The sequence below is a fragment of the Dermacentor variabilis genome, chromosome 10, assembly GCF_050947875.1.
Source record: "Dermacentor variabilis isolate Ectoservices chromosome 10, ASM5094787v1, whole genome shotgun sequence".
Taxonomy (NCBI): domain Eukaryota; kingdom Metazoa; phylum Arthropoda; class Arachnida; order Ixodida; family Ixodidae; genus Dermacentor; species Dermacentor variabilis.
The window spans coordinates 27,013,515-27,028,220 of NC_134577.1; the positions used below are offsets into that span (position 1 = coordinate 27,013,515).

General features: G+C 42.3%; 1 protein-coding gene and 1 long non-coding RNA gene across 2 annotated transcripts; both read right to left on the bottom strand.

The window, feature by feature from the left end:
- Window positions 1–445: 445 nt before the first annotated feature.
- Window positions 446–8,695, bottom strand: LOC142559963 (membrane metallo-endopeptidase-like 1). The gene is made up of 10 exons (XM_075671679.1): window positions 8,690–8,695; window positions 8,525–8,640; window positions 6,660–6,721; window positions 6,471–6,522; window positions 5,952–6,019; window positions 5,667–5,797; window positions 4,444–4,509; window positions 4,149–4,244; window positions 2,778–2,851; window positions 446–676 (listed from the first exon to the last, which is right to left on the bottom strand). Exons 1-10 carry the CDS (start codon window positions 8,693–8,695, stop codon window positions 571–573), a joined length of 777 nt encoding a protein of 258 aa, XP_075527794.1. The 3' UTR covers window positions 446–570.
- Window positions 8,696–12,421: 3,726 nt separating this feature from the next.
- On the bottom strand, window positions 12,422–14,540 carry LOC142559466 (uncharacterized). The gene is made up of 3 exons (XR_012823118.1): window positions 14,358–14,540; window positions 13,312–13,398; window positions 12,422–12,575 (listed from the first exon to the last, which is right to left on the bottom strand). It is a non-coding gene; the product is annotated as an uncharacterized LOC142559466 (long non-coding RNA).
- Window positions 14,541–14,706: the final 166 nt, after the last annotated feature.

The following is a 14,706-nucleotide window of genomic DNA, read 5'->3' on the forward strand; positions in this document are numbered from 1 at the left end:
TACAATGTATATACAAGCAGAGTAAATGGTGTTAAAATGGATGACTAGTAACAACACGCAGAAGCCAGCGTCTCGCGATCTTCTTCCTCTCTCTCTTCTTTCATCCTTCCGTAACAGTATTAATAAATCTTAGTTTAATAGCGCACAGCCTGTGACGGCTAGTCGATCGCCTAGTGTAGACGGTGTTGAAAGAATGAATAATCAAGGCAATATCGTATTGGTTCAATTGTAGTTTTAAAATATCTGTTTTCATTAAATTAGATCACAGAATAAAGAGTAATTAACGGGCCTCCTTAAGAGTTTACCTAGCAAATAGCAAATACTTCTACACGTGTTATTGCGTGCACTAGTGGGTGTATAGAAATAAAGCATGGCGTTCTTTCCATGTGGTCATTGTTCATTTTATTCTTCGTCGTCCTATGGAAAAATAAAAGCAGGTTTTGTCTTTATTCGTGCGCTAGAAAGCAAGGCGCCGATCTTGTTTACGCGGTCTACAGCAATGCATGAACCTCTTTAGATTCAGTGCCTCTGTGAGCTTTGATACTTTTCTCAATGGCAACGATCAGTTCCCTACCACAGAATACACCTGTCCTTCGGAGGCGCGTGCATTGGTGCCCCTGTCTTACACTGGAACGCTGCTTCGAATTCTTCCATGTTTCGGAGAGGAACGTTCACTCTGCAACAAGAAAGCGAGACATGAACATAATAAGATGGCGCCATTGTCTCGAGCTCAATTTTAAAGTAAACGTGAGATTTGTAGTTCGTCGAGCTAACGTGCAGTTTGTGCATCATCAATGTCCCCTTGACTCAATTTAAGTCCACTTCGTGGTAAACGTCTTTCAGGACGCACACACACGCAAAAAGAGAAAGAAACGCAGATAGAAAAAAGACAAAATACTTCAGAGATTCCTTGAGCTCATAAGTCATTTGCTGCGAGAGCAACATTGTTCCAGAGTGAAGTCTACTGTCGTATATTCGCTTGCCAGTTTTTTCCTCTAGTAATTGCTTTTATCACTTTTTCCGAGTATATATTTGCGTAAGTGCCGTGAATTTTTTGTGCATTCATTTCCTGCTTAATTTCGTCATCTTTTTTTTCACCATGGAGGCGTCGATCTACTGTTCTAAGCGGTGCTTACTGCGACATTACATGTAAAAACAAATATAGTAGCCATATATATGGCAGAGCACTAAAGGCTTTGAAATATTTCCGTGTTCTATCAACTACGTTCTATAATATGGAGCAGTAGAACTTAGGCGCTCTTAAATGTGTTTGATTCGCCCGTCCGTCCTTTGTGCTACGTCATCGGGCTACTGCTTTAGCCTGAAATTCACCAGAACCAAATGGCGAAGAGAAATGAAGCTTCACCTTATAAAACCCATGCCCTTTGGGCAAAATATATTTAAGAAAGAACCGGATGCGCTTGCAACTCAACTTTCCCCTAACCCTCGCACTTGCCGATAGAGAGCCTTAGCTTTCGATAGATGAAGCGCCAATATTGACGGCACACAGGAAGGAATACAGACAGGACAAGGCGCAACTTGCAACTGTTTACTGAAGTCAAATGTGGCTGATTATATAGCCATGGGGAGAGGGGGACGAAAAAGGAACACTATGTGAATGCGCATGTTCCAGAACACTGAAGATATATATGAAGGGAATCACGTTTAATCTAAATCTAAAACTTATCTAAAACATGCTTTCATTCGTGTAAGTATTCAGAGACGCGGTGCTGACGCAGTTGTCCCCTCTTGTCTTAATTTGGTTGGCCTTCAACATAGCCAAATACTTAGGTGCAAGTGATCAAAGTTAATCCGGAATGCGAAACACGAAACACGAAAACAGAAACACGAAAACGTACCGGTACGGCACGGAGGTTACACTGAAAGGGTTAACGTTCACGTAATACTGGGTTACCGGCGAAGTGAACTGTAGCAACAACGTTGGTAGCGACATCTGACAACCGACGCTCTAGCCCAGTGGTTGTGGCTTTTCGCTGCTCAGCTTGAGGCTTGAGGCCGCGATCTTCGCCCTGGCCCCGATGGCCGCATTTTGATGGCGACTAAATGCAAAAACGTCCAAATACTTAGGTGCAAGTGGTCAAAGTTAATCCGGAATCCCGCAGTATGGTATGCCTCATAATCAGATCTTTGTTTCGCATATAAAACCTGTCAAGTTAATTTTGAGCGGCCTCTGACGCTTTCCCAACCATAATGCATTTGATGCGCTGTCGCATAACTTTCTTTTTGAAGCAAACTAACAAAAAAGACTACGTGGTAAGGTATACGTGCTACACATAAGAGTTTTCGAGAAACTAACGGTTGTTCTTGCGCACTTCTTTTAAGGCGTAGTGAAAAGGCAGTGCCCTTTTGCAGAAATCTGCAGCTAGGAATCTGTATCTTAATAAGTACATGTGTCCCTTCTGAGAGCCAGCTACTTTCCCTGATCAGTTAAGAGCCGGAGGAATCACTGCGCTCTGTGGATTTTTATAGAATGCCTGTTGTTTCCATGTTGTTGCCCTTCTCTCGCTCGCTTCTACGTTAACATCTTTTTGTTTAGATCTCATGCAATGTTGTCGTACAGTGTAAGTGTTACGTCATTGGGCACCTCGCATTGCAACTTGTGGACTTGTTGCGCCGGTAGTCTACCGCATCGATTTCAGCGAGCTGAATATACCTCATTGCGGATCACCACGTTTGGACGAGCGTAGACGGCTTACAACGTGAGTGCGAAAAATTGGTCGTATGAATGCACATATTATTGGTTCGAGTTACTGTACCGGTATCTGTTGGGACTGTGAACATCATACATCACTTCATCACCCATTTCCGGCCGTGTGGTCCTGCACCAAACCTGTAACTCAGAAAGTGAGAAACATAAGTAAAATTCTCAAATAACAATGAATAAATATAGCATAGGCTGACAAAGCTTCTGCAGCCGATTAACAGAGCATAAAATAGCGTGGCACTGTTAATCGCTCAACAACGCATGGCTACAGTTTCAATTTTTTCCTATATTCGTATCGTATTTTTTGCAACGCTTCTTCTTAGCTTGCATGTTTAAGTTCGCATTGTAGGAAATGTATCAACACGTCCACTACATATGTCATCCTACTTTTTCCGGTCGGCTCTAAATGTTCGTTACAACGTGGCGCATGTTTTCTTTATTTCCCCGCGTCATTTCTCTCTGCCCATTTGACAATAAAAATTTATAGTGAAGCGAGCGACGAAAATTCTCAACAATGCCGAAATCGTTAAACCGTATAATTGCCGATCAATTTATTCGTCAGGAGCCCGCACTGACCAAGATCATTTCATACTTTTGCGTTTTTTCTTCCTTTCACTGAAAAAAAAAAACTGCGCAGCAACGAAGTAGGAGTGTTTTGGTTCTTAGGCGGAAGAATTACGCCCTTTAAAGAAATAGTGCTCCAGTTTTTATCCAGGTAATGCAAATTTCAAGAAATGCCTTACTAGTCTTCGGTAAGCTATTATTGGGCCCTACTAAAAACTGTTAACCATAAACGTATGGTGGATGGCACTTCGGTATGAAAAATGGCGAACATAAAAATCATGCCGGAGGAAGTGTGAGGGCTGTTTGCTATTGCTTAAAGCTGGCGAGTAAACATGTTTTTATTTAGGACGCGTAACAAACGTAAGCGTAATACCTTGTGTTATTTCATTGAATATATAAACTTTACATAAAATGAACACGCATTTTTCATGTCACTCTTCATATTTAGGTGTTCCATATTACAGTTCTTGTTTATTCTAGTTACTTCAGAATTACATTCACCAGATTTATATTCATCCTGATGAATGTCATTGGGCCATCCTAGGTTTATTTCGGGTGCCAATATCATTAGCTTGCTTTCTTAGCTTTGTTTGTTGGGCTACTATTTGGCTAAGTGAACATTTATGCTCGGAGCCCATTTCAATGGCCTTTAATGAAACTTGGTGCCCTCACATACAGCGAAGTTACTGCTCGATATGGTAGCATCAGTTTAAGTATTACTACAAAAACGAGAAAGCGGGAAATAATTACGAGCAGTAAAACAGCGCTAACCAACAGGACAATGAGAGGGACATGGAGAACCAGCCCAAATGTGTACTCTTCTGCGGGAAATAATGTTCGTCTAGTGGAAATTTCTTACCAGTGCGTGTGAAATAAAGAACAGTTGTTCAGGCGTAAACTCATCGAGTCCTGGCAAGACTTGCATGTTATCATCCTCCGAAAGCCGAACGTGTGTCTGAAAGAATACATGCAATGTTAATTGACATGGGAACGCACTTAGTAATGCTCGATTTCGTTAGGTTTCGTAGACAGTGGCGATAGCTGTACAGTTCGTGTACTTCTAAGTGCATGCTTGTGATGGGGACAGAACGGGGACAATATCGACGTTATTTTAAGTTGCGAAGTACATATACAGGACTTATCTTTCTACTCACCGCAAATGCGAGGCGAATCCCTCCGTTGTCAGCAATGTTTTCTCCTAGTGTGTTCTCCCCATGAATCTGAAGCAAATTCAGAGCACGACGCTCAAGATGTGGCAGCCATATGGAGCTTCATGAGACTGAGAAATTACACAGGGCACTGCGCAATGTTCGGCCTCGTATCGTGTTTAACAGTGCCACATAGTGGTCTTGCTCGGAAAGGCGTGGTCATTGGTCAGCTGAGTGTAATAACTACCAAGCCCTTCATGTTAATTCGCTTTGGACGTTCAGCCTGCACAAAAAGGGTTAGGTTAGAGAGAATTTTGTAAAAAGCCCTGGGCCCTTCTTCCGAAAAAGCTGTTTTGCGCTAGAATTGTTCGTAAGAGGAAATTCCAGCCAATCCGAACGCTGGACACATTACTAGCGAGGGCAGCTCGCTAATGGCGAACATCACTTGCCAACGAAACCCTTTGTGAATTCAGGCCCGTGTTTTCTATGCGTCTGTACTTAAAATACAGGAGTGCAGTGTGATTGTCGCACCAGAGAGCACACATTACACTTTTTATAAGGACAGATGGGGAGCAATTTTTTCTGAAGCCATTTTTTTTCCCCCGTGCTCAAAACTGGTGACAAAACTGGTTTTTCTTGATTGTTTTCTAAGACAGTGTATTGACACGTTAGTCATCTTCATCATTTGTAACTTTCCCGTCTCACATTTTTAACGAAACCCAATTGCCATCGCCCATGTCCCAACTAATCAGTGTCATCGTTTCAGTAGCCATATAGTTTACGCTAATTACAACGACAGTTTTTAGGCTCCTTTACAGCCATGTCACATCTGCCACGATAAATTCACTGTCCACGCCATTCACAATACATCGTTAAATTACCATTTGCCATGGCGCTCTTTGGCCATACCTGGCAATTGCGCCATTAAACACCACATATAAACTCCCCAGTCTTTGAATATTAACTAACGTCCATTTGCAATAGAAGGTCTACCTACAAGTCCACGTCACAACGGCAATGATTATTCGGATTTCATAAATATCCGGATAAAATTTTTAATGCACTGACGACTCTAGTAACGTAATTCGTGCTTAGAAACATGCGCAGTATGTAATGCTCCGGCGAGACCATTACTACAATACTGAAGCAAAACAACAGGTTCTCTTTCCCAACTTCCTTTAAACACAAGACTAAGATTGTTGCCTTCCCTCAAGGAAGAATGTGCCTACCTGAGTTTTCGTTACTGGGTCGACGATGCTTCCGTACTGGTGTATGAAGCACGCCTTCCTCTCGTTGAACTCTTTTTCAGTGGCATTACTCCACCAGTTGACGAGCCATCCTTTGCTATCGTACTGAGAGCCTTAATGTCAACGGACATAGTGGATTAACGGGCTCACGTGAGACCACAAAATAAAACAATTATCTACCATGTTTTTATGGAAATTGAGCATGCCTGTAGGTGACTGATACGAATAAAGGAAAATGTCTCCGATAGCAGGACAAGTCAGTCTTACCTTCGTCGTCATAGCCATGTGATATCTCGTGGCCGACTATGGAACCGATTGCTCCGAGGTTGATGTACCTAAATATTGAGCGCGATAATATACAATCGCGCCGAGGAACACTACTGCAAAACGTTGTTGTTTGTTTGTTTTCTTTTTGAAGGATGGTTGAAATCCACTTTGTTTAGAACGAATCCTCGAACCACCTTTTGCTAGATATGATTACACGTAGGTATACAAGTACTGCTTTTAACACCACTGAAAGAAAGGCAAGCTTTAAAGAAGCTTTGAACTATATGCGATGTACTATTTCCTACTAATACACACAGACTTTTGTACAAGCTGGATCATACGCGGCGCGCATAAGCAATATTCGTATCAAACGAGAAGTTGATCATTGTTCCAACAAATCAAGTTTTCTGCTGTCTGTTAGTGTCACATGATCCCCCCAAAAAACAAATGACTGAACAAATGATTTGTGAACGCTAGCGTGAAAAAGCCGGACGTCGACTGAAAAGGTAGTTTCCTTACGATGGGAGACCATCTTGGAAGAAGGGGGCTTGAAGTATCCCTCCAGGTATGACTGGTGTAGGAAGAAAAACCTGTATTAGTGGATACAGCGTGCATCATGGGACCACTGCGCCCCGTGCCGTGAGTTATTATTTTTGCGCCGCAAAAGCATTGCAGTGTTGTAGTGCGAAGCTCCTTCGCAAAACTCACAAATTTCGTTGGTCTCGGGAGAATAGTAAGCGTTCACATCTTCTGTAGCAGAAACACTCCACCTGAATAAAAAAAGAAGGAAACCGAAACCAATTCACGTGTCAAAACAATAAAATATAGCGTATGCGACGCTGTTAAGTTCCACACTTTGTAACTTTGTTCGGCATAGCTCGCGCAAAGCAGATGTGTTACATAGGCGCTATGATGCCATTCCTACTGCTAGAGACAACTAAGTGTTCAAAGTGCGGTTTAATTTGCTTTTGCCGTGCTAAGGTGCTAAGAACTCAACGAGAAAAGCATGAAAACTATTTAGCCGGAAAAAATTCCGTATATATGCAAACGAAACTTAATGCGCATCATGTTTCGTGCTTTTCCGAGTGGATGGCAGAATGCCGAAGCTAGAAAAACGGCAATATTGTTGAACGAAAGCTAGAAGTATACATTTAGGAATGGAGTTGCAACCACTCACAGTACTGGTGAGTGTTAAATTTGATCTTAAATTTCTCTTCCTAAATAGCTTGCGGACGTAGCAAAATTCGATAGCAGGCAAGTCATTCGAAGCCAACCTGAAGATTTACGATTTCCCTTAAAGAGAAAAGAGCTTTTTAAATGGCAAGGCATTCCTCTTTCTCATTTGCACTGCCTTCCGCGGTGCACTTATCATTTCCTGGTCGCTTGCGGGACCTACGAATTTGTACGTAATTACCTAAGCATTTGTAAAATCATATTGTTTCTTTAATTATAATCATACGGCTCCCACCGGCACACCCTCTTCCCGTTTACGTGTACAAAATGACCATTTGTTACGCTTTCTTCTGATAAACATCGCTTTATCTTAACAACCATATAGACCAATATGTAACATTCTGTTGCGCTTTGTCTTGTTGATGCTGCATCTTGGATTGTTACCTCATATCTCTGCTATCTAAGTATACCAAACTGAAAATTTTGTCCTTCATAACGGCGCAATTGTTTCGCGCAAATTAACGCCAATTCCTTCGAAAGGTGCTGGTGACTATAGCATTACGTCACTGACAAAAGTTAGGGCATGCGCCTTGCTTTTAAACTTCTTTGAAAGTATATAGGCACTGCTTTTAACTCCTAGTCACACATTCTGGTGCCACTAGGGATAAGAAACATGTTGGTGCCGAGGGGTGGCAGTGCAAACGGGAGACGCAACGTTTGAACTCCGTTGATCTAACTTTGCGTGAAACCGCACTCATCTACGTGCTTTGTTTTCAGCGGAGGTGTTTCGTTTTCTCACTCGTTGCGTAACTGATAAGTTCACTGATCGGTCGCACACAGGGATCTACGGAGGCGTCAATGGCATAATTTAACATTTTTTGTAAGACCAACGTTAGCGGAGAGCACAGCGTCCTACTAAAATAGTCGGAGCTCTGCCAGGTGGTTGAACCAGCGGGGGAATGGTGGTCAGTACATAATTTGCCTAAAATTTGTCCCTGTGGCTTCAAACGGCTTTGTGACTTATAAAAGGAGCCATTTTAAACATGATATTGCGATTTGAAGGCAACAATGGGCGATGATTAGGCATACGTACACAATTATATTGCCTTCAGCGTTTGAAAGTCGAGAATGGCTTCTTAAATTATGCCGATAGACAGATAAAGCAGAGCAAATGAAGCCACAACGACGCCTCAGGCCGCGAGCGCGCTGGTAAGACAAATCCATGCACTGAAGATCACTCCCACGATGGCTGAGAATTGATCATGCCAGAGTTCGCCCTAGTAATTTTAGGGGAAACTCTGTGGCAGGGGAGTCGCGAAAGTGGCGTAATTGTGGAGCATAGTGGCGGACCTGAGCACAAATAACCCGTGTTTTATTTTATGGGGAACGCTGAAAAGTACTCGTCTTTGCTGTCTGGGATGCTGGCCCGCAGTGTGGAAAGCAGCATTTCGTAGGCAACTCTATGGAACCTGTCCATTATTTCCACGAAATGCTCGGACTTCCGCAAGGTACCGACCTGGAAATAAACAAGTCATAAAATATGAAACATTTTTTTTACTACTAACGGCCATGATCTTTGCCTTGAACACTAAAATTGCATCCACCAACATGAGAAAACTCAGAAAAGGTAACGTTAATACGCGTTACAAATAAAGGGCGATATCTTACTATAGCGTAATTCAATATTCTGTAGTATGTACTGCGTATTGCTCTAATGTCCGTAGTTTTGTCGCAATGATTATTAAGCAAGAGGCACAATCGAGCTGTTCCAATGGCACCGGGCTATAATGCGAATAGTTGTTCAATACGAAATTGAACGCTGTACGCCGTCAAAACTTACGGCGCTGAATTCGTTGTCGATGTATTCGTCGCTGAGAAATGTCTCCGGGTAGGCAACCCTTTTTTTCATTTCCGAAAGCTGCATCGATGAAAGTAAAAGAAGAGGCGTGTTTACAACTTTTGTGCGTAACTGTGTTCTTGAGAACAAATGTTAGCCAAAAGCATGGTGACTGCCCATATTGTTGATCTATTAAGCTGCACTTTGTATTTGGTAGAAGCACGCACTTATTTGTCTGGTTCACATGTGTAGGTTTAAATCGCGTAATTGTATGTTCAAAAGATGGCGCAGGTAAAGTAGGCGATATAGAAAGCTATCATTCAACACCGCAGTTTCCTGTTTGTCTTCAGCTGTGTAACTATTTCTATTAGACATTTTGCTTTCGAATAACCAAAATTTACGGGCCATATAGGCATATGGCACTTCATATTGATTAACACCAAATGCACATGTAAATTATATAACATTCACATGTTTCATAGTTTGGTTAGTAAATACCCAGGCCTTGTTTTCGTAGATGTAAATTTCTGTGTACATATAGTGGCCTACAAATAAGTTGGAATATTTTATTGCGTACTGTATTTACTCTCATAAATTGCGTTAATTTACAAAAGGCGCATATTTTTACACAGCTAAATTCTCTTCATAATAGTTGAGGTGTGCACACTTGCGTTAAAACCCTATAGCCTATAGATCGATTGATCGAAGATTTCAAGAAAAGTCGGCGAACCTTTTGACGTGCTTTATCACGTGTTTCGAAGTCCATCCATACAATGTGACGTAGGCGGGAATAAAAGGCCTTTCCAATCTCTTGCACAAGCGTTTTTACCTGTTGAATAATCAGGACAATTTGTAAGTGATGCAGTATGCCAGATCCAGAGCACACCCCTTGCTCCCACAAGTAGGCTTTATGATACTGAAAATTCGGGATGGTTTCGACGCTTGCGTCGTATTTGCAGGCAAGGAGGGAACATAGTGCTGATAACACTAGAGGAAAGCGCGTTTGCCCAGAAAGCGCTTAGACCATTCCATATCAAGAAAACTTTGACCAACTTCATCATACTTACGTCTTACCATAGAGTACTATCATACTAGAACACACATGCTGACTGAATATCATTATTCCAGTAGTAAATTAATAATTATTTGCTTAGTGAGCTATTCACAACTGAAACTTGGCCTTGAGATGTGAGAAACGCGACTTGGGGCTTAGCGTTTTGTCTTAATCACCATTTTCAGGTAATAAACTCGGCGTATTAAATATACGTTGAGCTTTGCGGAGTGTGGACTATCAAGTGTGTAAAAAACTGGTAAAGCAGTTTGGAAACGATTAGTCTCCTTGTGTGTAAACATAGAAGTAATTACAACGCACACAACGTCAAGGAAATAACAAAAAACACCACGGTGCCTAATTCGTCTCCCTATATTTTCCCTGACCATATAAGCAGACACACCGTATACTATGTCACAAACACGTGGGAGAAGCATACTACATTTCTGCCTGCATTTCTTCTTTCAAGAAAACCTGATTGTTTTTCTTTCCTACGTTGTCGGTTAGTTATAAATGATATTTCAAAGTTCTTTCGGGCACATAAAGAGAATCTTTGGTCTATAGAGCCTACGTTGCGGCAAAGGGATTTATCTATGGCTTGAGAACTCCTTTGTCATACCGTGTTCGAGTACTAGCGGTCATTTGAAGTATCAACTTCCGCCTGAAACTTTTCCCATTCTGAGCGTACACGGAATTCTCAGCAAATAGGCTGCTCTTGTGAGCATTTTGGGCTAAATATAATTTTTAACTTCCGTTGTGATCAATCTATTTCGACAGCTTCCGCAGTTCATTGCAGATACCGGAGCCACTACGGTGCAGTCTTCTTCGGTTGTACGTGCGCACCATGTTGTCTAATCGTGCAGCTTTTCGAAAATAATTCTACAACACATGTTTTCTGTTCTTGCTCACCTCTTGCTTAGCTTGCTTCGTGAGTCGCTTCTCCATATAGAGACGGCCAATGGTGTCCTTCATGATACCTTGGAGACTACGTATGCACCTCATCCAGCGAGGTTGGTCTTTCTCCACTCCGTACGCCGCCTGCCTGAGTCCACTGTACAATGCTTGGAACTGTTTCGACACCAGTGGCAGCAGCTCGAAAGCCTTCATGAAGCCAAGGTAGTTGTACACAACTTCGCTGAAAGTTCATTAAATCGTAAGAAGTGTTAGTGCTTATTTAGGCACGTAGTTTGGCCTTCCTATGTCCCGAAGCAACAACTTAGGTGCAGCTGTGCCGTCGAAAGCTGTTCCTTAGTTCTGACTACCGACGGCATTTTTTTCTTTGCATGCGAGCAAGTGAATGTGCAGGAGTGCTCCTGCGCATCCACTCGTCTGTTTGTGGCAGCGTGGGGGAGGATTCGAAGCCACAACATCGTCCAACACGCCCGATGGCTGAGCGGCTGTGGTGTTCTGATGGTCAACACTGGGTCACCGGTCCCATTCTTAGCCTTGCGATCTGATTCCGATGGATACTAATGCAAATCGCTCGTGCACATAGACTTGTGCAAGTGGAAAGACCCTGGTAGTCAAGATCAATATGGGGCCAGATGCATCACATACGAAGCCATACAGTGGGGACTTGTGCATTAATCTATATTCATAAATGAATCTTAATAAATAAATAAATAAATAGATAAATAAATAAATAATATTCGTGCTGAACAGCTTAGAAGCTGTACACTCAGCCACTGAAGCAGCGAGGAGGTCGAGCTTGATTCAGGCGCTGAAATAAATCATAATGGGATCGTGAAGCATCGTTTTTGTCTTTAAATTATTTTTAATTTTCTTTGAAATATTCTTCTCGAAAACTAGTAGCTAGGTGATTTTTGGGGACTCGCATTTGTGACCTTAACGAGAATATCACGCCTAAAATGAAAACTGCGCGTACCCGGTGCAGCAGAGGACAAACGTCCTGAACTTGATTGAAGTGGCGAGCATTTGGGACAAATTGTCATTCGGGCTAGTTGTGTTCATTTGCACCTTGAACACCTTTTAAGCGCTACGAAAGACAGCACACGAAAAAAACAGGACAAGACGCTTACTCACAATTAAAATGTTTATTGGAAGGCAGCACAAATACATAGGCGCAAAAAGGGAATGATCGCATTCATGTATTTTCAGTATTTTTTTCGGGATTTACTATTGGTTTTCGTCTCCGCTGTTTTGCTGTGTATGCGCAATATCCCCCAGGCCCCATTTTTGTTGCCTATATATTTGTGCTCCCTACCAATAAATGTGTCTGTTGTGAGTAGGCACCTTGTCCTGTTGTTTCTTCGTATAGTGTCTTTCTTTGCGCTTAAAATGTTTTCAAGCACATTTCAGAGCCGCTTGGAAAACGCATAGCTATCGATGCATTGTATTGGCTTGTGAAAAGCAGCCATTTAGCATGAAAACTGCACCAAACACTTAATTGAGTTTGTAAAACGTCTACTCACGGTTTTGTCTGCAGGAAAAGCTGTGTGGTTGGATCCACAAAATCCAAAGCAATGACAACAATCTTCTCGTCCTTGTGAATCGTGATGTTCACCTTGCGAAATTCGGTGCTCAAAAGCTCGAAAAGATAAAGCTGTTGTGGCAAGGTGGCGGTAAAAAAAGACGCATTTACAAAAGAAGCAGAGGGCAAAACGTTAGTGAGGTTAATATAATATTACGCCATTTTACGCCCTCATCTAGCAGCAGTGGAAATTACGGCGTTGGAGCTTTCTATACGCTCCAACTAAGAGAGTTTTTCTTCTGCATCAAAAGTGATAACTTCAGGACCTGTCATCTCGTCGGGTAGTAAATGTGTCCAGCAAATTCAGCACGCTAAGATGTGCCTTGTTCAGAAAACGGAAAAACTTCCTTTAGTCATCCGCACGAGGGCTGAGCTTGTCCACTGAAACTTATCTTTGTGCGAAAACGTTGGTAATGAACAAGGTTTCCGCGCTTTGGGCGTTTTTTTTTTTACATTTGAAGGCCTACACCTTGCCGTAACTGAAACACCAAGCGCTGCCTAAGTCGCATTGAAATGATTCGCGCAGCAGTTTCGGCAGCCTACGATCCCAAACGTCACGAAAATTCGTAATCTTAGCGGTGGCCAGCGCAACCCTGACGAAGGACAAAAGGGAGCAGACGGCACGCACGTTCGGGTTGCGCTGCCCACCCCTAAGGTTATGTTCAGTCACCTACGCGCCAAGCTAGCTATGTCAACGCGAAAATTCAGCAACACCTGCATATTCCTTGGCGTAACGCGTGTCAGTAGTACTGTCCTGTGATCGGAGAGTATCCCTATAGAGAAAAAAATGAAGATAAATTACGCTCACCCCTGGAATACGGTCATCAACTTCCTGAACTGTGGTAACGCAATAGTTCTCCCTCAATTTTCGTCTTTCTTCTGGAGGCTGTTGGACCTACTCGAAACAAAGGAAAACGATTGTAGCGTGTCGCCCTTTCCTTAATATATCTGGCACCTATGCAGGATTTGAATGTGCAGTTAGGAAAAATCCAAGAAATTGGGTTTCTATAATGCCGATAAGGGTGTGACGGGGAGTAGTTGATGTGACATCATGTAGGACGTCGTCGCTAGATGTTATCCCTTTAATAGAAGTCGCCATCTAATCTGAACCGGATGACAGCAAGAACACTACCCGATAACAAACACTTATTGCTAGTTGAATATCAAAGCCATGTACCTCAAGGGGGACGGATATAATAAAACATTCTCTGTGGTCTTAAGGCGCAATTTATACTAGGTAGACCGAAAATAGTGCCGTGGAAAGCACACCAATCACAGTCGTTCTCTTAGTCTATGCTAGAAGTTGAAGGGACCCTTTCGCTGGCCTTCACTGCGCTAGTATTTCCGAGTAATTGAGTAAACCTCCCCGCACAATTACTTTATCTCGCATGTACATTCTTTTGTTGATGCTTCTATTTCAGTTACACCTCTGGAAGTTCTTTCTTCTGCATGTTGTTTGCTAACTTCCTGTTTTTTTTTCATTTTTCTTGATGTATTTACCCTACCACTACTGTCTTGATTCTTTTTTCTTTTTTCCGTTTTTAATGCTTTTTAGTGATGCGTTTTTTTTCTGCCGTGTTACGTTTCCATTGTGGCAACTTCCACGACCGCGAAAAAAACGAGTCGAATGTTTAGGACATGTGTCACCCGCTTCAACTTTTCTGTCATTCGCGCTGCTTATGCATATTAATATTATTATTATTATTATTTATATCACAAATTTCTCCTACCCAAAAGCACAACAGTTTACACTTATGGCAGCATATGGGACAGCAGGCAAGTGGGTGAGTAGTTGCTCTCACGTCATACAATTCAGCCAAAGTCTCCAACACAAAAGTTTATCGTATACTATACCTCATTCAACTGTGATGCAAACAATGCCGTAGCTCTACCGTAGATTTTCAGTTGCTGCTCATTTGCACTCGGTCTCAACAGTTTAGCCGCGGTCTCGGCCACTTCACGATATTTGGCATCCAACGTGGCCTCACCTTCTTTCTTACAGCGTTTACAGGATTCTATATTTGTGGTAGCCTTTTGGCCGAGCTGTAAAAAAAATAATGCTGGTCTGCAGGGTGTTCTCCATGAGACGGCGTCCTCAACGAAATTATTTTTTTTGTGTAAGAAGTGTAAGTAAACGGAAAGACAGGCTACATCGGGCCTACCTATTCAAGGGCAGTGTTAAAAAAATGAGGCTGCCCCTTCT